General features: G+C 45.6%; 1 protein-coding gene across 4 annotated transcripts in view; it reads right to left on the bottom strand.

The window, feature by feature from the left end:
• The window catches only part of LOC120820546 (echinoderm microtubule-associated protein-like 6), a 40,261-nt gene that overhangs the window by 16,047 nt on the left and 217 nt on the right, over positions 1-23,997 (bottom strand). For all 4 annotated transcript variants that reach the window (XM_078104913.1, XM_078104914.1, XM_040178457.2 and 1 more), the window contains exons 2-16: positions 23,387-23,664; positions 11,797-11,956; positions 8,760-8,858; positions 8,598-8,666; positions 8,313-8,498; positions 7,856-7,991; positions 6,166-6,239; positions 5,805-5,932; positions 4,929-5,066; positions 4,704-4,845; positions 4,521-4,635; positions 2,780-2,992; positions 2,514-2,681; positions 1,293-1,399; positions 182-300 (exon numbers count right to left, since the gene is read on the bottom strand). In XM_078104913.1, the coding sequence (XP_077961039.1) occupies positions 182-300; positions 1,293-1,399; positions 2,514-2,681; positions 2,780-2,992; positions 4,521-4,635; positions 4,704-4,845; positions 4,929-5,066; positions 5,805-5,932; positions 6,166-6,239; positions 7,856-7,991; positions 8,313-8,498; positions 8,598-8,666; positions 8,760-8,858; positions 11,797-11,956; positions 23,387-23,583 (2,051 nt within the window). In that variant the 5' untranslated portion in view covers positions 23,584-23,664. The remainder of the gene's footprint in view (positions 1-181; positions 301-1,292; positions 1,400-2,513; positions 2,682-2,779; positions 2,993-4,520; positions 4,636-4,703; positions 4,846-4,928; positions 5,067-5,804; positions 5,933-6,165; positions 6,240-7,855; positions 7,992-8,312; positions 8,499-8,597; positions 8,667-8,759; positions 8,859-11,796; positions 11,957-23,386; positions 23,665-23,997) is intronic.

Genomic DNA, 23,997 nt, shown 5'->3' with positions numbered 1-23,997 from the left:
CTAATTTCTAATATGTGTTTAGAAAGTTAATTAAGTATTGGACTTGATATATTTGTTGTGCACATGAAGCAAACACTATCCTTAAACACACCAAAGGTTTATAATTAAGAGAACTAGATCGCATGGAGGGTCTTTCATCCGGATCGTGAGACCAACACGTGAAAGTCTTTTGTTCAAATACCCGTGAACAAACTGCAGCCGCAGTCCTTGGTCCGGCCCTCTCTGCCTCTTCAGAGATCCAACCTGCTGCTTCTTCTCTCTGCTCTGCTGCTGCAACTGAGGCAGGTCCTCCTTATACACCTGCAAACACACACACACACACGCACACGCAGTCATTTCTCATATGTGCCGAGCTGTGTCATCGTCACTGGAAGTCAACATGAAAACGTTGGTGTTTGCGCCCTCAGCAGAGAACACGGCGGCTCATTTTTCATGCAGATTATTCCGGTGAGGTTTCAGCCGTCTGAGAGTTTCACAGCGAGAGACTTTGCTCCCAGGAGGTTTGGGACTGGCAGCTCGCCACTTCCATGCTGCTTTCCATTTACACAAACTGCATATTTCAGGAGCTCCGTGGATGATGAGCGCGGTGACAATTTTACTGTGTCTGGACTCTATGAACTGCTTCCTGTTTTCCCCTCTTTAAAAGGAAAATCGTGAGTCAAATGACTAGATGTTTATCTTTTTAGTTATACCCAAAAGGTTATTTTGAATCGCAACAAAGTGGATGTGATTACATTTGGAAAAACCTCGCGGCTGAGGGAATGTCACCACTTTTCAACAGGATTCAAAAGTATTTCCCTCCGGACCAGAAAAAAAAGGACGGGAGGAAACTAGAGGGATGGAGGGAGGGAGGAAGGGAAAAAGGAGGTAAAAGAAAATACGTTGGCAGGCCTGGGATAAGTGATTCCGATGAAAAAATAATAATAACCCGTTTTCCTGCTCGTTCCAACTTAACTTAGGAGCTACACACACACACACACACACACACACACACACACACACACACACACACACACACACACACTTTGAGCTCTATCTCCAAACAGCACATTGTTGCGCCCGGGAATCGGTAGCTATGGTGACTCGTGCCAGGCAGCCGCCGGCTCTGGAGATAAGGCGTGTTTCGTCGGGGTCGCCATGGCAACAGAGCCCCCGCCGCACTGCGCCTGAACGAGCCGCTGACACGGCGCAGCTCTCCAGCGATGAAACATTCCCGCACGTGCAAAAAAAGCTGGAAACCACGCAAGGTTTTTTTTTAGTGCCTTGCTCGAGGGGGGGTGGGGGGGGGGCACCTGTCTGTCGTAGTTGATCTGCGTTTCCTGCTCAATGTCGGAGTCGAGCTCCGGGACGTCCGACACGTCGCTGTCCGACTCCTCGCTGTTGGAGTCCCCGTGTCCGTCTGCGGAGGGGACGGACAGACGGACAAAGGTTCAAACTAAGACCCATCTGTCTACTGCAGAGATGAACTTACATCTAGAACCTTCTTTAGAAAACCTGGGACTGCTTATTGACTGTGGTAGGCAAGGCAGGGCAATTTTATTTGTATAGCGCTTTTCATACACAAGGCAGACTCAAAGTGCTTCATCATAACATTTCATACAATAAAGGGAGATAAAATGCAGGAATTAAAAGACAATTAAAAACAGCAAATACAATTATAAATTAAAATGTTATTTAAATTGTTTAATTAAAGGCAGAGGTTAAAAGTGCAATGTAGGTCAAATTTAGCAGAAGGCGCAGCTGAACATAAAAGTTGTCAGTCTTGTTTTAAACGTGTCAGAGTTGGGGCAAGTCTTAAATCTTCAGAAAGTTTATTCCAGCTGTTTGTTGCGTAGTAACTAAATGATGCTTTCCCATGATTTGTATTTACTCTGGGAATCACTAACAGATTTGTGTCAGAAGATCTTAGTGATCTTGAAGGCTTATGTAGTGGAAGCATATCAGTGATATACTTTGGTCCTAAACCATGCAGTGATTTATATGTGAGCAGTAGGATTTTGAAATGAATTCTCTGACATACTGGGAGCCAATGTAAGGATTTAAGAATTGGTGTAATGTGCTCACATTTTTTGGTCTTTGTCTAGCCTACTAGTTATAAAGGCATGTACAAGTGTTTCTAAGTCTTGAGCTGACATGAGCCCTCTAAGTCGTGCGACGTTTTTGAGGTGGTAGTAGGCCGATTTTGTTACTGATTTGATGTGACTCTCCAAGTGTAAATCTGAATCCATAATAACCCCCAGATTTCTGGCTTTATTTCATGTTTTCAGGGACAGAGAGTGAAGGGGTTGGTTTTCTTTAAACCTTTTTTTTTTTAGCACCAAACACAATGATCTCAGTTCTGATAGTCATCTTCTTCTCACAAGAACTACGCATATACTTAAAAACACAAAACACAGGAAACCATTAGAAATTGAAAGTATCTTAAAGGACCAAACTTGGAACTACGTCAAAGGGGGATAGATTAAAAAAAAGACCTTGAAAGGTCACAGATTCGCTCCTCGACTCTTCCCCACCTTGTACGTTGGTGTCCAGTCCTCCGTTCATGACCGACTCGGGCAGAAACCTCCACTGGAAGAGGGCGTGGTCGGCCCCACCCGTGGTCAGCGCCCACTGCAGGTCATGTGACCAGCGGACGTTGGTCACGTGGGCAGAGTGGCCGACGTACTTCTTGAATTTGGCCCCTTGGGGAGCAGAGACGGACCCGCGTTTAACGCCAAAAGCGGAGGGGAAGAAAAGCGCGAAGGTACACAAAGCGTAAAAAAGGGGGACGGGCGGAGACCTTTTCTCGGACAGGGGAAGCGGAAGAGCTTGACGAGGCCGAGGTCGTCGCCGGTGACGAGCACGGCGGCGGAGTGATTGGCGTCCACCGCGTTGATCGCGGTCAGGCCGGAGTATTTGGGCCACACGCCGCTGACCTCGGAGCCCAGGACGCAGCTCCAGGACGCCCAGCGCTGACCCTTCACCTCCTCTCTGCAGACGATCGGCTTCCCCACTGCGGGAGGCAGAGAAAGCAGCGCGCGTTTCAGCCGTCAGGAATCAGGAAACATTTATTTACCAAAATGTGCCAAACATACAAGGAATTAGTCTTGGCGGTTAGTGCGCGACAGTAGACAGACAAGACAGCAGTGCACAAGTAATAAAATAAAGTGGGATGAAATGCTAATGCAGTGGGTTAGTAGAATAAGGCTATGGGTTAGTATGAAACAAGGGAATAAAGTTAAAAATTTTAAATATTAAAAAAGTTAAAAAGAAAAATATTAAGCGCACTAACGAACAAGTAACAAAGTGACAAGTGACAAAGTGATGAATTGCAGTTAAAGTGGCATGTGCAGTATGAGAGGGAGTGACCGGTGGAGTGTTATAGTCAGGCAGTGGGTGACCGGCTCTGTTGATGAGCCCGACTGCCAACGGGAAGAAACTGTTGGTGTGGCGGGAGGTCGTAGTCCTGATGGACCTCAGCCTCCTGCCAGATGGAAGGGGCACAAACAGGTTTTGTCTGGGGTGAGAGGGGTCGGCCGCGATCTTTTTAGCTGCTTCAGAGACCTGGAAGCGAACAAGTCCTGCAGAGACGGCAGATTTCAGCCGATCAGCCTCTCTGCAGAGCGGAGGACACGCTGCAGCCTGCCCTTGTCCTTGGCTGTGGCTGCAGCGTACCAGGCGGTGATGGAGGAGCAGAGGATGGACTCGATGATGGCCGTGTAGAAGTGGACCATCATCGTCTTTGGCAGGTTGAATTTCTTCAGCTGCCTCAGGAAGAACAACCTCTGCTGAGCCTTCTTGGTGATGGAGCTGATGTTCAGCTCCCACTTGAGGTCCTGGGTGATGATGGAGCCCAGGAAACGGAAGGAATCCACACTGGTGACGGGGGAGTCCCACAGGGTGATGGGGGAGGGTGGGGCTCTGTTCCGTCAGTGGAACCCGTTTTCCTTTCTGCAGCCAACGTCTCACTCTCTTACCCGTCAGCCGATGCCGATGATAACAAACAGCCTCCGTGCGCATTTTAATCGATGACGATCGTTTTGCATCAGACAGAAGCAGGAAAAAAGGAAGCGTCCGGACGGTGCAGATTTTAATCTTGTGTGTCGTGTTGCAGAGAGTTCAGGTGTGTTGAGTCGTGTATTTGGAGACAATTGAAAGTGCGGGTACATCGTCACCGCCCACACGGTCTCCTGCGGTCTTGGGCACGCGTGCGTTTTCGGGTGTACTCTCGTCGTTACACACTCTGCAGCACGGCTCGTTTTCAGCTCTGCTAAGTTTGAATGTAATATCTTTTATATTCATTACAGGACGAGGTGTTGCAGAGAGCATTTTCTAGGAATCAACTGTATAACTTTTTTCCCCTCGAGTAATGACTTTTGACCCTCTGTGAGGGCGAGAATGTATAAAATAACTTAACCTCCAGCGCTTTGACATCATCAGGTATCACCAAGTACCGTAAAACAGGCACGGAATGATGCGCGCTGTTGTCCCTGACCACGTCGTCCCCACGATCAGTGCACCGTTGGGCGGCAGCGACTCACCGGGCATCCGGTAGAAGAGACGTTCCCCGGATCCGTCGTTGGTCTGCAGGATCCTGCTGTCCAGAGACCAGTCCAGGTGAGTGATGAAGCTGGCTGACTGGCCGCATTCGCCCACCTACAGTTGGACAGCGCAAACGATCAACTCAGATCACCACGTCGCCGATGGCGTCGACGTCTGTGTACCTTCTTGTATCTCTGGGCGACGGCGTAAATGTCCACGAGTCCGTCGTTGGAGCCGACGGCGAGGTACGCTGCGTCTGGGGAAAACTTCATCTCGTGGATCACCTCCTTCCTGTCTTTGATGTGGACGACCTCCGTCATGTCTCTGAGGCGGGCATGAGATAAAGAAAACGTTGTTTTAATGCCTGTCAGTCAGTGTGCGTGTGTGTGTGTGTGTGTGTGTGTTACCTGACTTTCAGCACAGTGAAGGAGCCGTCCTTCATGCCCAGAGCCAGCTGGTATCCGTCCACGCTGAACGCCACGCTGCGCACCGCCTCCTCCATGTTGCAGCGAGCGATGAGGGCGTGATCCACCAGACTCCACAACCTGGTACACACACACACACACACACACACACAGCAGGATAAAGGAATATCAAATGAGACACAAACCCCTGAATCCTTTTTTCCCCACAATGAAAACTTAGCAAACTGTAACTTTGCAATAAAATGCAGTTTGATTAGTTCCCTAAACACAACAATATTGTAATATTTAAAAGACATAATTTTACAGATTTTTCTGGTCGTGGTGAAAGCAGTTGTTTTACTTCTACTTTAAACTCCCAGCAAAATCCGCTTTCTGAGCTTGTATGAGTTTAATTAGCCAATGAAACGCCGGCTGGAACTCTGCGATGACCCAAATTACAATAAAGAGCTCATTAATTTAACAAAGGGCTCAAGTTGGTCCGAAATGTCATCAAATTCACGAAGCTCTGCAGCAGTAAAAGTATCTGATGGAGATTAAATGAATCGCCCAAACTAATAGAAAAGACGTGCGGCACCACTAAATTGGTCCAATTAAACTGAGCTTAAACCACATTATATATTATATTACATCTCAGTAGACCTGCCAGGATTATCCCTCTGAACTATGTGGTGTGCAAGAATATGAAAAATAAATCCAACAAGCATGTCGACATCTTTCTTTTGCTTCGCTGCTGTTTGCAACGGATTGTGTGTGTGTGTGTGTGTGTGTGTGTGTGCACAAGGGTCATGAATAATCCCAGCAAACAGTGACCAGCCGCTGGAGAACCCGCAGAAAACGCCGACGTTACAACAGACTGACCGGACGGAGCGGTCGTCGCTGCCGGTGACGGCCAGAGGCTTTTTGGGGTGAACGTCCAGCGCCCACAGCTCGCCCTCGCTGTGTCCCTGCATGATGAGCAGCGGCTTGTCCCGGTCCCTCACCATCACCTGCGCCGCAGCACAAAGACGTAAGCGATGCGGCTTCAAACTTTTGACTCGTGGGTGGAGTTGTGTCTAAATAGGCTTCTGTGCGGGTGCTCGTTTCTACTTCTACTCCGCTACATTCGAATGAGAAATGGACACAATATGATGTTTTGGTATCAGTTTAACGACGTGACAGTTTCTGAAATAATTAGTCCATTAATCAATTAGGCAGTTGATAGTAAAGGATTTTCTCTCACCTCAAAGATCTCGCTGTCTTGCGTCCCCGCCAGGATTCGGTCGGCCCGCCAGCAGACGCTGCGAATGGAGAGTCCTGCAGGAGGAGGACTGACTTTTAAAGAACAAAACGGCGAGTCCAAACAACAAGGCCGTGTCATGAAAGGAAACAGCGAGACGAAGGTTCGGAGTCTCGTTTAACCGTTTCAGCAACTTTCTATTTAAGGCTTTTAAAGGCTTCGAAATCATCGACAGGAACATTAACTTCTACGATCTCCCATTGAGAGCTTATGTTAAAATACTGGCAGCTGGCAGAGTATGAGCTCACCCTTTCTACTAATACACAACATTAATTAACATTATTAAAAGGGAAACGCAGCAAATACAGACTAATTGATTAACGGATCATTCATGTCAGCTGTTCGGTTGTGTAATTAATAACAAAAGCTTTTGTCCCTCTTCTCATTTCACTCGGTGCATTTATTCAAAATGAAAGTGCATCATCGAATCCACAGGAGGATTCAGAGGAAAGATGTTTAACTCTTGCAACTAGTGTTGCCCGTGCTCTCCGCCCTCCCTTTCACACTCCCGTTTCATCCAGCGCGTCGGGTGGAATCAGCAGATCCGCTCGGCGGCGCCGGACAATCAGAGCGAGCCAAACGCAACCCGACAGCAGACGGGTTCATGGGGTCATTTGGAAGCGTTTCCCTGTAAGAGGACTGTGTCTCTCCGATGTGTCACCTCCAGAAGTGTGAATAGCCGCCTTAACAAATCCCCGCTAAACCGCCCGGGGGAGCGAAGTGTGAGAAAATGAGGATCCCGCCTTGCTTTCATTACATTTTAATGGAATTCTCTTACTTCGCTTTGATTTTAGTTGTTTCCTTTCATAGCAAATGTTGCTGTGTTTGAAAACCTACTTAACAATGAACCAGATTCTGTGAACATGGTGGTGCTACGAGAAAAATCACCAAATTCAGGTGGATTCATCCTCTTTGAATCATGAGTATCAGGAAAGATATTTATGGAAATCACTTAAATTGGTTTATCGGACTTTAAGCTGAAAAGTAACTTTCTTCAAAGCCCATCGAGAGGTGAAGGAGTTAAACCTCCACCTTCTCCAGAAACCTTCTCCGACTCCTCGTACACGTTCAGCGGAGGAGATCAGGAGACCAGGGGCTTAATGGTTCTTCAAAGAATAACATCTCCAGCGTCTGCATTCAGGAGTTCAAGCGTGGATTAAGTGCTCCTGCTGAAGACAAACTTGAAACTCTCCTGAAAACTTCTCCTCAAAGACGCTAAATCAGGTCGTCTCCGTTTGCAGCTGAAGACGGAACTTGACAAGTGAACTTCTTAGAAAAATGTCTTCGGGGGGGAAAAGAGAAGTTGACGGATTCAAGCGTCCTCCTCCTCGTTTCTCCAGAAGGAGACTGACTAAAGTCGTATCGAAGCGACACTTCCTCCTCCGCTTTTAGAAGTGGAGACGAGGTGACGTTTAACGCCAGTGGGTTTGTTCACATTTTGAGGAAAAGGTTTAAGTGGCCAGCGAGGGTCGACGAGCAGACTAAAGCCAAATCTCCCGTTGACAGAAGTTGATCCCCGAAGACAAACAAGGTGACGAGCGCTCAAGTCCGTCGGTCCCTCCTCGAAAAAACGTCACGCGTTCGTCTCGCCGATGTCGCGACCGCGTCCCGCCGTTGATCCCGCTGTTTGTACCTTTGTATCCCTGCTCGGCCTCTCGGAGGTCGATCTTGGTGATCGGCTTGAAGTCGGCGTCCCACAGCCGGATGCAGCCGTCCCTGCCTCCGGTGGCGAAGCCCTCCTCGCACGAGTACATGCTGAAGATACCAGCCTGCACACACACACACACACACACACTCATCTAACATTGTTGAGGTAGAATAACGTGCGATATGATGACACAGTGCAAGTAATCAATTAATCTGCTTATTGTGGTTTATTTTTAACAAATACATCCCAATTTTGAGGATTTGCAGGTTTCAATCAATTGAACACTCGTGATTCATTGGGTCAGAAATGTTTCACTATATTAATGTATTTAAAGGAGAATAAATCAACGCACCATGTAATAGTAAAAGCAGCAGTACTGATTGTATTTATATATATATAAAAAAGGTTCTACTTTTGACTCTGGAGGTCAAAGGTCGCTCACCCCGTGTGCGGCCTGGACTGTGCGTGTCAGGTTGAGGAGCTTCCACACGTAAATGTCGCCGTTGAGCGCTCCGGAGTACGTGAGGTCGTCTTTGGCGGACGCCACACACAGGATGGTCTGCAGGTCGCCCGTCTTCCCAAAGATCCCCCTCTTTGGAGTGAGAGCGTTTCCACACAGGGACCAGAACTACCGACGGAGACCGAGGGGGACGCGTGAGACCTTCACAGACATCAATCAATACACACAAACCGTGTGTGTGTGTGTGTGTGTGTGTGTGTGTGTTACCTTAATGTGTTTGACTCCACAGCTCACCAGACGGTTCTGCTGAAACGGATCCCAGCTGACGTCAAAGATCTGGAGGACGGAGGAGATGTTAGTGACGTGTAGAGGCTACGTAACACGCACACACACACACACACACACACACACGCACACACACACTCTCACCCTGTCTGAGTGTCCGGTGGCTGTGGCCAAGATCTTCCCTCTCTTCCAATCCCAGATACACATTGTGTTCTTGGCATCCAGGCCGATGGACGCTAACCGCTACAGAGGAGGGGGGCAGTTAGCGCTTCGTATCAGAATACATGAACACAATGTGAAAATACCAGAGGTGTCAAGTAACAAAGTACAAATACTTCGTTACTGTACTTAAGTAGACATTTTTTGGTATCTATACTTTACGACGACTGACGACTTTTTACTTCTTCTCCTTCCATTTTCACGCAAATATCTGTACTTTCTACTCCTTACATTTTAAAAACAGCCTCGTTACTTCCGGCTTGTCGTAGTTCAACAACACAAACACAAAAAACTAGATAAATGGCGCTATAAACATTTAGCATCCAGACACCCGATTGGTTTTCTTTCTGGTTTTCTTTGGAAAGTTGGTATTTAGCGACACGGAGCCTCCTCCTCTTCCTCCTCCTCTTCCTCACGCAGATTCCATGTGACATTAGATGAGCATCTTCGTGACCGTGGGTTTGTCCTAAATGTTTGATTGGGAGTCTGGCACAACACAGCGACTTGCAAGCAGCGTATTAAATAAAGTGATGTGTGTCTTAATGCGGCTTTGGAAATGAACACAAAGGGATTCTGTATTTGCTCATAAAGCCTGAAAATACTAAAACTTTATACTTTTATACTTTAAGTAGTTTTGAAACCAGTACTATATATAAGCTTGAGTTGGTACTTCAACTTCTACAGGAGTCTTTTTAAACCCTAGTATCTGAACTTCTACTTGAGTAATAAATGTGAATACTTTTGACCTCCTCTGGAAAATACGGTTGAACCACTGTAAATGCTGTGATTTTCGACGCAAGCAAAAGGGGCTTCAGGTCAGCAGTGACTTTTTCTATAAACCTTGAGATTGAATATTATGCAAATATTTCGCATATACACATTATTTGTAAAAGTTACAAGTTTGAAAATGTCTAACTTGAATAAATAAACTTCAACTGTTGAGGCTTAGTTTATCAACGAAGAATTTAGATTTTTCTTGAATTGAGCCGTGTTGGAGTGAAACATCTACATCATGTTCCATGTTCTACAATGCTGCTGAAAATAAGGCACCAATGTTTCCAATAACTTCAATCTACTCCAGCGAATTAATCCTTTAACTTGATTAGTTGAATGAAACAACCTGAAGAACTGTCTGCCTGTAATTAATCACAGTTTAAGATGGAAGGTTTTCAAAACTCGCTCACTCGTGTCAAAGCCTGATTGTTTTGGCACAATTAAAATCCCTACTTTTACTGCTGATAAAGAAGGTTTCTCGGTTCGAACCACGTCTCTGTTACACTGCGAGTGAACGTTTGAGGAAACTACAGTTCATCACATCTCACAAAGCCACTTTTCACAATATTTGGAGACACATTTCCACTTTTTTTATGTGAAGTCAAAGTTGTACCAAATCACATCTTTATCAGCCGAGTCTCGGCTCTTAATTACATTTTATTTGGAGGGCGGCAGTGGCGCAGAGAGCATAAAATAAAGTATCCCAGACTCTTTGCTCTCTACGGCTTGACAATAAATCAGCCACAACAAAGCCCGAGCACTCGATTCATTATTCAGATGGATTTACGATCATCGTATTGATTGCGGGTCTGCTCTGATTTACTCACAGCTGTTAAGTCACCGTGACCGACACGTCAGCCCGGATCATTTCACCGCTTCACAACCCACTCGCTTTTTTCTCTCATTTACTTTTAACAGCCGGGCAGAAACGGAAAAACACCCGCCGAGACCTTACGGGACCTGTGAAAGTTTCATTTTAAAGTGAGAAGCTAAAACCTTTCACAGCAGGTTCGACATGTTTCCTGCTCTTGTCTACGGACGCTGATGTAAAGGTCACTTTCCTGGGGGCTTATTCTGCCGCATGCAGCGAGTCGACGCCTGGCGTTTCCTTTTGACCCCCATCCACCTCGACCTCGGTTCCTCTACGGTGAACGTGACCTTAGGCCCGTGTTCCCGTCCGTAATTGCTTCGCTCGCTGGAGTCTGTTCTGAATGCATTTTGATGTGACACATTTGCCAGAGGAGGTTTACGGTCCGGGCCGTTTAGCTGACGGAGCAACAGCGACGCAGATTTAATACAAATGACGGGATGAGGTCAACACCTCCCGAATGCACGCCACGTCCAGGCGAGCTCGTCCCGAGTATCGCCGCGAAGAGGAAAACAAGCCGTGTTTCATGTTCTCAGGTTGACCCACGTGGGAGGGAAAAATTAAAAAAGAGATGGAGAGAAACCGGCCGAACACATCGATGCAGAAGACCGAACTCTCCGTGGTGACATTGAACGTCGCGCGTTTGTCCGGCGGCGTTCGGAGCAGAAGAACCGAGTCACGGCGCGGAGTCAGCGGGAGGAGAAGGAGATGACGAGGGTGATGGAGCCACACGCGATAAATTCAACTAGGGTGCGACTGTGGGATGGAAACATTTGGACAAGGCCCGTGAATACAGGACTTCAGCAAACAGCAGAGACATTAAGCGTCATAATACATTCAGCCGGTGGCGTCGGCGGCACGAGAAATACTCGTCCTCAATGTTTACGTTGCACGTCAGCCGTTGACTTTCCAAGTTGCTGAATCAAAAGTGATGAAAAAGCTTCATCATCACCATCATATTTTGTCCTTGTCCATCACTTACTTACTTTCCGCAGCCTATTGGCTGCTGCTTGTGTGTGTGTGTGTGTGTGTGTGTGTGTGTGTGTGTGTGTGTGTGTGTGTGTGTGTGTGTGTGTGTGTATAATGTGCAATGCTTCTGTGAGGTTCACAGGTATCACAGGTTGATAAATGACTGTCCTTAAATGACAAAATCCATCTGTCAGATGCACACACACACGCACACAAACGCACAAACACGTTCCTTTTGTTCAGTGAGTGTGTGTAGAATGTGCGTGCATCAAGTGTGTCTCTTCCAACGCGCACGCGTGTGTGTGTGTGTGTGTGTGTGTGTGTGTGTGTGTGTGTGTGTGCGTGTGTCACCTGTCCGTCAGCGCTGAATGCGAGGCAGGCGATGCCGTGTGTGTGTCCGTCCCGCAGCAGCGAGACGGTCTGTGCAGTGAAGGAGTCCCACACACACACGTAGGGATCCTTCCCCACCTGACCCGTGGCCACCAGGGAGCGCTCCGGGTGCAGCGCCAGGCTGGGGGGGAGGAGGGGGAGAGGGGGGAGGAGGAGAGGGGGGGGGGGGTTCACAGTGAGACCTTGTATCCAGTCAGCGGATTCAAATTCATTTTGTATTAGAGATTTTTAGAGAATCAGTCAAAGTTGAGACAGGTGAAATGTCCCCAGAGTGACAAACGCGACTAAGAGACACAATTCCAGAGGGATTTTATTCGTATTGTATTTAATAGTCTTAACAAATGAGAAAATTCCACTGTAAATATATGTTATTTCTATTATTCTATTTATTATATGTTGCGTGACATTGGATATTATTGGATATATATGACATGTCTATAAATAAATGAGAGAAAAGACAAAAACAAGTTAACATGTCAACTCACTGAAATCAACTTAAAACACTTATTTATAAACCTGTCTTCCTCTGCTGGAGGGTGATAGTGAGACTTCTATAAATACGCTCACTGCTTAATGGCATCATTATCAACACACACACACACACACACAAGCATCAGGGATCATTACACCATCAACAGAGCGGAGAGTAGACTGTGTGTGTGTGTGTGTGTGTGTTTCCTTGCAGCTCGGAGCGACTGTGAAGGAAACAACAGTCACAAGAAGGTGACAGAAATAGAACAGGTGTGTCAGCCACAAAGGCCCATTGATCTCAGGGATGCTCTGCACACACACACACACACACACACACACACACCCTTCGACATCGCTCCTGCCTCCTCAACCTGCCTGCCAACGAGTGTGCTGGCTGCCCCGGTTGCCATGACAACCACATTGCCAAGGGCACGGGCGCTGAGGACGGAGCGTGACAACTGTAGAGTCAAGGTCAAACGTCACAAAACAAACACACACAGACACACCTGGACTCTCCTCTTGGCTGATACGCGACAACTTCTCCTTTATCACCATTTGTATAAAAAAAGGCTGATCATTTATCAGCATTCATGTCAACATGTGGCATCCTTTCTATATGTCAACGTTTGTCTTACGCGTTTGTTTCCTTTTTTTTTTACACATTTAAGACACTCAGCAGCTAAACTGAACCTTTATTCCCAAAATATCAAGGTGCGTGTGTCTGATTTAAATTGGTATTAATGATAATAATCACATATTTATTGTGTTTGTATGGATGCATTTTACATCAGTAATTGATTTGCACTTTTCTTTCATTTTCTTCTCATCTTTCTCTTCTTCAAAGCTCTCTCTCTCTCTCTCCCTCACTCCCTCTCTCCCTCTCTCTCTCTCTCTCTTCCTCCACTTTCACTTAACTTCTCTCAATTGTCCCTTTGGCTGCTCTTTTTATGACCTTGGGACAAACTGCCATCTGTTTGGTTGCAACACCAGCCAGATGTCTCCCCCCCCCCCCCCCCCTCTCTCCCCTCTCCCCCCTCTCCCGCCTCTCTCTCTCACACACAACGGATTTCCTCTTGGCTATTTATAGAAGATGCACAAACTTCAAAAGCTGCTAATAATAGCAACGTTGTACTGTGTGTGTGTGTGTGTGTGTGTGCGTGCGTGTGTGTGTGTGTGTGTGCGTGTGTGTGTGTGTGTGCGTGTGTGCCAGCTCAGTTTGGAGCGTTGATAATGTGATTTATAAATGATTCACCCTCAGAGAGAGAGAAGCAGACTTTATCAGATTAAAGTGTACACAAATTGACTTTTCACCTGAAAGTGAGGCTACATATTCCTCCCAAATCGAGTTAATTTTCCCTAAACCACAGTGCGCTGACAGGCGTTTGTGTACGGAGATGATGACTAATGGCCTGAATACAAAGTGTGGAAAGCGAGCAGCAGCGTCTGTTTCCTGCTCATCAAAGCTCAGAGAAAAGTGCTGCAGCCGGCGGGGAGAAGAGACGGGAAGCAGAAGATGGGGAACAGTCATCACAGGAATTAATTGGTAAAGGACACGCACACACAGACACACACACACACACACTAATTGTGCCAATTAAACTAGAATGAGCACATGCATCCTCCGATTAATATTGTAAATGCCACATGAATAATACATTAACTAGTGTGTGTGTGTGTGTGTGTGTGTGGTCTTATTTCCTTCATGCTTGAGCCCAAAAATCATCTTTTTTTCGTCCTTTGCGATGAACTTCTCTCGCAAGCAGCGACCTTTGACCTCCCCGTTAGCACGTGCTATTTACTTACAGGCAGCTCCAACACACGTGGGAGTAAAATCTGCGTAGGTGAGTTTATTTGTAGAAGGTGGTGAAATCAGGACGGGGTCTATAAATAGCGCAGAGGAACTCCTCTGTGTGTGTGTGTGTGTGTGTGTGTGTGTGTGTCCGTGTGTGTGTCCAACACAACAGCTTGCTTTCCCCAGCCTCCCGTGCAGAAATAATTGAGAACACCAGAGACTGATGTATTTTTACATCCATCCAGCTTCTCCCCTTTTTGTCTCAAATCTCAACACATAACTTTATGAAAAACACTTTCAACCGTTTTCATTTTGCGTTTTTTGCCCCGAGGATGTTCTTTGGTCGATGCTGCCCGTTATAATTCAGCATAACTTAGTGTAAGCTGTATTTTGTCGACGAGCTAAATGAAAACATAAATTGTTTAAATGCATGTCATCAATCTGTAAGCATGCTGATCACCTCCTGCTTCCGCAGATGTAAACGTGTCTTTAAGGGAAATGCTGCCGTCGGGTCGTGAGATGTCAACAAGGAATTCTGCTCAAAACAAATCGGCTCTGGATGGAATTGTCGTGTTTTCTGATTGCTGTGTGGAAGCACTTTGATCAGAGCTGCAGCGAAGACGAAACTACTGTGGATAAATTGCCTTCAACAGTTGCCCCATGACAGTTGCTGCTGGCTATCAGCTCAGAGAGAATAAGAAGTGGAAGACTAATAACTTCCTCTGAGGAAGGAACATTTTCCTGAAATAAAGTGCACATCGTCTCTTCTTTTTAAGAGGCACGATAATAAGTTCAGTCTCTCTCACTCTTCTTACAATAAGAAGCTTAAATTGAGTTTCCAGACCCTTCGGATTTGCTCTGACGAGTGGCATAACCCCCTCAGGGGTTTGCGTGTGTTTGAGTGCGTACATGAGTGTGTGCGCTTCGCTGTGTTTCAGCGCCAGCAGATTGCGGGAACGCCGGTGGCCGCCGGGCAGATCGGCCATCGTTTGTTCATCGGCCGTCTTAATGAAGACCACTGAGCTGTGAATCCACCGAGCCACCCGGCTGCACGCTGCTGCCGCTAACGGGCCCCGTCGAAATAAAGCAAATAAGCCAGTGTCTGTGTGAAAGAGGCTTCTGCGATGAATTTTGTATCAAACACTTATGTATGTAAGAGAATGAAGCTGCTTGCATCCTGCGGAGCAGACGAGGCGATGTGTTGGTTTAATGCTCATCTGCTGGAAAAGGCCAAAGTGAACAGGGTGTGAATTTGTAAAACTAGAGTTTTTACTCAGGTTTCTAAACCGTGTTTGCTAAGAGAACGAATGAAACGAGTGAAAATCATGTTGTTTTGTCAGATAAATGTTAAAAGTGAAAGTATTTGCTGGTGCGGATGCTTTTTACAGCTGTGTGTGTCAATGGTTGTGCTAATTTCAGCTCCTTTATATCCCGTAGGCTACTTTAATCTACATCAATGCGTCACATTATATCGTATATTATTAAGATCCCGTGTTTGCCCTGTGAGAACCACATGAAGTGAAACACAGCCGGGTTTCAGCTTTCTGACAACGCTTCTTTTTCAGCTGACTCATGAGGCCATTTAAAATCATAAATAAAAAAATAAGGGAAAAAATTGTTCACAAACCTTCAAACATCAACGCATTTGGAAATACTTACTGGACAGAAAAGGGATAAAAAAACGGACAAAAACTGCCATCTGAAAAGTACTTGTAAATGTTGAGACAAAGAATATACAATATTTATCTTTGGGATGCAGCACAGTACAGCAAATTAACATAAAACTATTCATCTTAGCACACGAGCCTCCGGTTTGTAGCAAGTCAAGTTGCCTTTCTTGTAAGACTGAAACATACTGAAACACGTATTCTCTCATAAGGCTGCTGAGCCCATTTCGATCAGAAAAAACGTTTAAAACTTTGACCAGCTGCAAAACAGATGTGTTTAAACGGTAGCGTCCCGCATCACAAGAACACTTTAGGGACGAGGTGGTTGGTGTTTGGTTTGACGGACCCGATAAATCTGGTGTAACGTCCCCCGCACGTGATAAAGGAGCAGCACGTCTTCAATCTTATCAACGAGAGGCATCCAGGCCTGAGACGGCCTCGGGGGCCCAGATGAGATTGCAGATTTACCTTGGACTCAATTATTGCTCACAGAAATGTTCCTCCACAATGCACAGAGCAGCAGGACAGACTCTGTAACACAGAGGAAAGTAGCATCAGCAGGCGCTGAACTGAAGGAAACTGAAACGAAGCTCTCCAGCAGTTTGTCGTTTTAGCGCGAGTGACCCCGGCGGGAACAGAAGCCTCCGAGCCGCTCAGCCGGAGCCTCGCTGCACTGATTCCAGATCGGTTCCGTGGCTCATCTCGATGTCCGACTCCTCCAAACGACGCCGCCGACCTCCCTTCACACAACGGCCCCCCCTCGGCCCCTTCGAGCAGGTCGGCGCAGGGAGGGAGACGGGCTACGATACGCTTCAGAGGAGTCCCCAGCCTCAGGGACACACACACACACACACACACACACACACGCACACGCACAGAGCCCCGGGTGTCCCTGCTGGTTCCTCATAGCTTAGCGGTTCTGGCTGATGATGATGAGTCTGTTCCGTTTTAGTGGATGCATGAAGTTCAACGCGCCTTCGACCATCATCATCTGCATCCTGGTTCGCACCGCAGGGGCCTGTGAGCCTTTCACTGGTAACAGAGTTTTACGTTGTTGAAGTAATATTCTACTTGAGTAAAAGTCCTATTTAAAGGGATCTTATTCATGTTTCGATCGTACTGTGACCAAGATAAAATTTGAAATGTGTGTGTGTGTGTGTGTGTGTTTCCATTGCATTGTGTCTCGCGGGTAATTTGTTCAGCTGTGCACCTGGAAACGCAGACAGCGACACCATCTGTATCATTCACAACGTTCACACAGCAGCTGCTTCTAAAGCGCTTCTGAAGATATTTTTAAGAAGATTAACTCGCCAGCGGACAAATAATGGTTTGGAAAATAAAATGTAACTGTTGTAACACAGCGGAGCATCGAGCAGCTCTAGAGACAGATGTTTCCCTTCGGCAGGTGGTGGAGACCAAAATCCGAAGTAAAAAAATAGTGAAAATTGGGCAAACGTTCGTCAGCTGACGCAAACACAAAGAGTGCTGGTGAATAATAATGCTGCTCTGCACCTGGATGTGGATATCAAGGTTTACTTGTTGCTGCTGGAAACAAGCAGCTTTTGCACGTTCAGTTGCTGCAGTAAAAAATACTTTCGCTTACAAGACTGTTTCAATAAAAAACATTCTGACTTATGATGTAATTAACATGAATTAAATGTTTACCAGCTGTAAGATTCAAGTGATGAAGACATTAAGGCTTCAATAATTATAATCCAATAATCTAACATTTGTTAGTCTGAAATGGGACATTCAGCCAAATAAGTACTTTTGCTTGCTGATTAAGTACATTTAAATGCTAATACTTGATCTTGAGTACTTCTTCCAACGAGGGCTCTGACGCTGAGTCTAAAGAGGCTTTTCTACAACAAATCATTCAAATTTAAAATTCAAAATTCCTGCATAATATGAGCTCCTCTTATCAGCTGGACCTTCTTGCTCTCCTTCAGCTATTAGACGGCTGGTTAGATCCATGCAGTCGAGCAGAAACACCATCAGAACTACACAGCAAACATAATGATGTCCTTTGGTTCAGCTCCTCCTGTGTGTGCGTGTGCGCCTGTGTGTGCGTGTGTGTGTGTGTGTGTGTTTTCAGTTGGTCGGTCAGGTCTGCCTGCAGGCGACCAACAGGAAGTGGGACAGGAGAGGAAAGGAAGGAGAATAAGAGGACGACACAAAGAGAACAAGAGAGAGACAGACAGACAGAGGGGGAGAGAGAGAGAGAGAGGGGGAGAGAGAGAGGGGGGGGAGAGAGAGAAAGGGGTGGGGGGGCACCAACCCAGATCCTTCAGTCAAGGTTCATCCCCATCTTTTGCCTCAAATGTGACACTGTGACACAAGCGACACTCGTCGGTCTGCGTCGATCACATGCACATGTGGCCGTTAACAGAATGAATTGTGGGTTTAAATGACGAAGAGGAGGGTAACACTTGGAGACGTGTGGGAGGAGAAGTCGACTACTAAACCCACTAATCGGCGCCGAGGTCGGTGGAGAATACGTACGTGTAAAACAGGGGCTGCACACGTTAACATGGTTCCCCTGTGCACACTGTGACCTTAATTATTACTGATTTTCAGTGCAGTTTCCCGGCTGCTTTCTTTTTGTCATCCAACGGCTGCAGGAAGCTGTATTACAACTTATTGCTGCAGCTCTTCATTTAAAGGCTTAAAGACAAATCTGTTTGCTCACAACTCAATTCAAGAATAAAAATTGTAAATACTGCGAAGCAAATACTGAATCTGAATCTCTGAAGCAAGCTAAAAAGATGGTAGCCGACCCCTCTCACCCCGGGAAAAAACGGTTTTTAAATACGGCCTTTATTTTTAAATATTTTTTAACTTTTTAAATATTTTTTAACTTTTTTAATATTTTTTAACTTTTTAAAATATTTTTTTAACTTTTTAAATATTTTTTAACTTTTTTAATTTGTTTTAACTTTTTTAATTTTTTTTAAACTTTTTAAATTTTTTTCACCTTTTTTAATATTTTTTAACTTTAACTTTATTCTCTTGTTTTATACTAACCCATATCCTTATTCTACTAACCTATAGCATTACGTTTTATTTTATCACTTGTGCACTGCTGTCTTGTTGTCTATTGTTACACTGTCTGCTGTCACGCACCAACCGCCAAAGTCAAATTCCTTGAATGTTTGACATATTTTGGCAATAAATGTTTCCTGATTCCTGAATCAGTAGTCGAGGAATATTTGACTCCATTTTTGACGGGAAGGAAATGCCTAAAAGCTTAAAGCGAACAGATCTCAACTGGAGAACTGTGAGCTCTTTGCGGCGATAATAATCGCTGCTATTCAGCGGCAGCCCGATGGCACAAAAGGCTGATCGCCCCCCCCGGTGGGCCTCAGCCATGAAAGAAAGTCCCACTCACTCAGCCTTTCAGGAAACTCCACATGGATTTAATGCTCCAGCATGGAGCCTGCAATCAGTGAAGCGATCCATCAGGCAGACAGAGAGACGGGACGGAGTGCAGTTATGATTCAGAGCTTTCAACACAAGCTGCAGAGAACAACAACTTGACATGCGGTATAAATATAATACAATCTCATAGTTCTAATATTCACATTCTCAATGCTGCGATTAATCAAGCGCGAGTTATCTACGAGTGACCCCGCGATAAAAAGGGATGTTACCTCCTCGTGTTGAGGGAGAACTTATCGGTACTTCACGAGAAAAGGCCACGTCGAGAGGTGACATTGAGCCACTGCAGCCTCCCGTCTGCTCGCATGATGGCACGAAGACGCAGAGCTTCGCCCACCGCTCGTCACGTCGGAGAAACGGGGTCCTTGTCTGCTTTCATAGTTTGTTTCTTGGATCACGTCAATAAGCCGCCAGGGTTATGGAGTAGTTGTGTCTCATTCTGTAAGATGGAGGCCCTGACCTTAAATGCTTTAGTTCAATCTGATTAAGTCACTTGTTATATCACTAAATTAATCTTTTTTTTTAAAGTTATTTACTCTCTGCAATATCTGACCTCCAAACCTCTGGTCGCTTGTCAAAAAAATTGCTGATCCGGGACGGATCACAGCGTTGGCTAAGTGACTAAAATGCAAATGTAATTACTACCTTAGTCTGCAGATTTCTTCCCCATCAAATCCGGTTTGTGGGAGGAGGAGCAGCCGCAGTGCAGCAGACAAACTGGAGTCAAAACTAATGTTTGTGTTTCCGTCACAAACACCCACACGTTTTCATTTAACCAGCTTTTATTCCACTTTGGATTCTAGAGATGAGGATGAGGAAAAAAAAGTTTAAAGAAGATTTAATTAGAGAAATGAAAACTTTTTTATCGTAAATATGTGAATCATATTCGTTGTTTGTTTTTAGCATGTGCATTTTTTCTGAGGTGCAACCAGGACGTCCATGAAATTTCTTTATGTTTTCATAAAAGACTGAAGAGCTTTTATGATCCAGAAACATGTCAAAATCAATGAAGCAAAACCAACAAATATCATCTCTTTAATTCCACTTATTCTTCTCTCTCGTCAACTACTGGCGCCTACAATACCCAGAATGCAACTGCAGGCGGTAGATAGTGAAACTGGTAGAAAATGAGCAGCGGGATACGGAGGTCTGCTTGTTTCACGTCCAGTAATCAGGTAAATTTCATGGTTCCAGATCTACTCCTCTTTCTTTTAATGAGGTTCATTACTGTAACATGTTAGTAATAAATGAGGTTTGAACTGTACAAACATCGAGAAGGTGTCACTTTGGCCTCTAGGTCATCACGAACACATTTCTCAATAACGTCGTTCTTTTTCTGCACGTTTCTGTCGGTTTTAGTGAAACAAAAGCACACTGATGTGCAGGTGAAAACCTTTCAAACCTTAGGGGTGTTTGCCACTAAATACAGACTTGTACTCGCTGTAGTAACGGCCGCCGTCAGCTGGGAGCTGCCATCGTTTGGCGCGTTCGCAAATCCGCCGCTCCCGCCAGAGAGCGACGCTCCCGCCAGAGAGCGACGCTCCCGCCAGAGAGCGACGCTCCGGCTGAGGCGCCGTCCAGCTTTTCAATTAGTGTGACGCGCGCGCGCACACGCGCCACAGAGACACACGCGCTACACACACACACACACACACACACACACACACACACATACAGGGCAGAGCGATCTGAATAAACTGTCCAAACACGCGCGCCGCTCTGATGACTCACAGCTTGTTTAGTGTCGATGAACACGCCAGGTGTGTTAGTGCGTGTGTGTGTGTGTGTGTGTGGGTCTGTGTGCGTGTGTGTCAACACACATTGTGAATGAGTGACCACCTCGCTGATTCATCTTCCTCCTCCACTTGCTCTAATTTCCCCTCATCAACGGAGAAAATCCCTTCTGCTGCGACTCCTGAATCATCCGCTCGACGCGTAAAAGCAAACGTTCCAGAAATCCTGCAGGTATCAAAACAGAACCAGAACCAGTTCTGTTTACAAATAGACGTTGTTTTGTGTGATAGCGAATGAAAGAAAGAGACCAAGAGCGCTCAATGAGAACAGAAGAACCTGCAGGTTAAGCATCAACGTATGTGAAGATAGATCGATAGGTAGGTAGGTAGGTAGGTAGGTAGGTAGGTAGGTAGACAGGTAGGTAGATAGGTAGGTAGGTAGGTAGGTAGGTAGGTATAGGTAGGTAGGTAGGTAGGTAGGTAGGTAGGCAGGCAGGCAGACAGGTAGGTAGATAGATAGGTAGGTAGGTAGGTAGGTAGGTAGGTAGGTATAGGTAGGTAGGTAGGTAGGTAGGTAGGTAGGTAGGTAGGTAGGTAGGTAGGTATAGGTAGGTAGGTAGGTAGGTAGGTAGGTAGGTAGGTAGGTAGGTAGGTAGGTAGGCAGGCAGGCAGGCAGACAGGTAGGTAGGTAGATAGGTAGGTAGGTAGGTAGGTAGGTAGGTAGGTAGGTAGGTAGGTAGGTAGGCAGGCAGACAGGTAGGTAGATAGATAGATAGATAGATGTATGTACAACACTCGTATGTTCATGATGATGGTGTGGTTAACTTTTTAGCTAAATAGCTATTCTGGTTTCTAACGTAGCCGCTAAGTGGCTAACAAGCTTGATTCAGGCGGTTTGGTCAAAATCTGACGCTGGCGGCTCCTGTATTCACTGTATTTTGGTTCCACTTTGGAAAGTGAGAGAAGGTGGAGACACTTCAGTCCATCTTCAGTGTAAAATAGTCTGTTGAACACTATGAGAGAGACACCACAGTTTGTCCGGAAACAGACTTTCCATTATATAATGGCCAGATAATCCCAGTTAAAATGTTTTGGGTGTTTGCAAACAAGGGTTGAATTATCTCATGCGGATCCACAGACCGTGTTCTGGCCTTTAGTTTGGACACGTTACTGATCTTTGTCATTTTTACTTGAAGTTTGTGCTCATATCTTTAGAGAAAACAACAATACAGTTGATCATATTTCTGTGGTTAGATATTGCACAGACTCGCACCAAATGAGTAATTCCATTTCCCCCTCTGAACTTTGCTGTGTTCTTTTCCTCCAGCTCAGTTTATTCACTTAAGACGAGAACGACGCGCCGTCCATCAGCCGAAACTGCATCTGGTTCCTCTAACACGATCACGGCTCTGCATCGTGTGCGTTAGAAACACCATGAACCTATTAGTTAACATGATATGGAATATATATATATATATATATATATATATATATATATATATATGATATGGAAAATACCCAAATGGGGCAACAAAGAGGGGAGTACAGCGCAAAAGATTCATATCTAAAATGTGTGTTCACTTGTAGCTCATACTTTTCTATTTTTATCACAGCTTCATTTAAAAGTTGCGTAACAAGTTGGGTAATTATTTAGTCTTCTGAGGGAGCAGCGTGTATTTCTATGAAGGCCATTAAAACCGTTTGGTATCACACATGAACATGAACTTTTGAGATATTTCCCATGTGAATTAATAGTTGTTTATTCTGCTTCGCCGATAGATGAACTGAAACGAGCAGCTGGTCTGAATGGGAACATCTTGAATATGAATATTTCTTTGTTACATAAATCCACTTACTAGTCATCCGAAGACCTTAAAACCCCCGACAAGTAAATCATTACTAAAAGTAAAAATCTTTAAAAGCTTTTTCTTTGGCAGAACGAAGAGCTGTTTTCTGTATAAAATATAGCTTCTGTCCAACAGAACTGCGTGGGAGGGATAAACCTCCGCCGCCGTTTCTAAGAAACATCTCAACACAAAAGACAGAAAGACCAAAACGTCCATGATGAGTAAGAAAACGTAAAGCGTCGCCCTGAGACAGAATCTAAGGATATTCACAGTTGGAGGGTGAAACTGTCTTGACTTCCACAGATTTCATTCAGAAGAGTTTGTCCCTCTCACGTTTACTAGAAGTCTTCTCAGGGCCCCACAGAGCCGACAAGCATTCACGTTCAGAACCCCCTGAAAAACCACTGGACAACCACGAGCCAAATTCAATCACACTGGAACTTGTCGTTGTCCTGCTCCCCAGAGGATGAACCCGCTGGATTTTAATGACCCAGAGGGCTTTTCAACCATCAGGACGAACTTTACGCGCCCCACAAACAATCCAATCTGTAGCCGATATCCGGAAGCCTCTGACGTGTAAAGATGCAGGCGTGGCAGTCTCACCTGATGATGTCATCGTTGTGTCCCAGGTAAAACCTCTGGCTGTGCTCTCTGGTGTTGTAAACCACGCCGACGCCGGCCACGAAGTACACCACCTCCTTGCCGGCGGTGTAGTACAGGTTATTCCGGCACTGGTGGCCCCGGTACCCGTAGACCCAGTCCAGTCTGAGCCGGCAGCCCGGGGCGCTCCGGTCCGACATCCTCGCTCATCTGACGGGACACCGAATCCGCCGCCGCCGCCGCCGCAGCCGGTTCACTCCTGCTTGTTCCGGTTTGAGATGCTCCGGACCACATCAACACATTTATTATCGATTAACTGATATTTATCGACAGGAAATATTTGTTTTTTCATCTTTGCACAGAGACGTTACACGACGATATTTAGCTTATGCACACATTGTGAGAATCTGATCTGATCGATGCTGGAGGAGTTGGAATAACCGATTTAGTGAATCTGAATTAAACTATTTCATGTGGTGAAACATTGTAACTTAACAGTTTTAATAGTATGTATGTATGTGGTGGTAAATATTGTTCAACGTTGTAAAATAGTATTGTTTGCGATATTTTGGAGTTATATGCAATACGTATTCATTTTCAATCTCAGATGTGAT

Source organism: Gasterosteus aculeatus, chromosome 6 (genome assembly GCF_964276395.1).
Source record: "Gasterosteus aculeatus chromosome 6, fGasAcu3.hap1.1, whole genome shotgun sequence".
NCBI lineage: Eukaryota > Metazoa > Chordata > Actinopteri > Perciformes > Gasterosteidae > Gasterosteus > Gasterosteus aculeatus.
The sequence above is the reverse complement of the archived record's forward strand: the minus strand, read 5'-3'. Positions and strand labels throughout refer to the sequence as shown.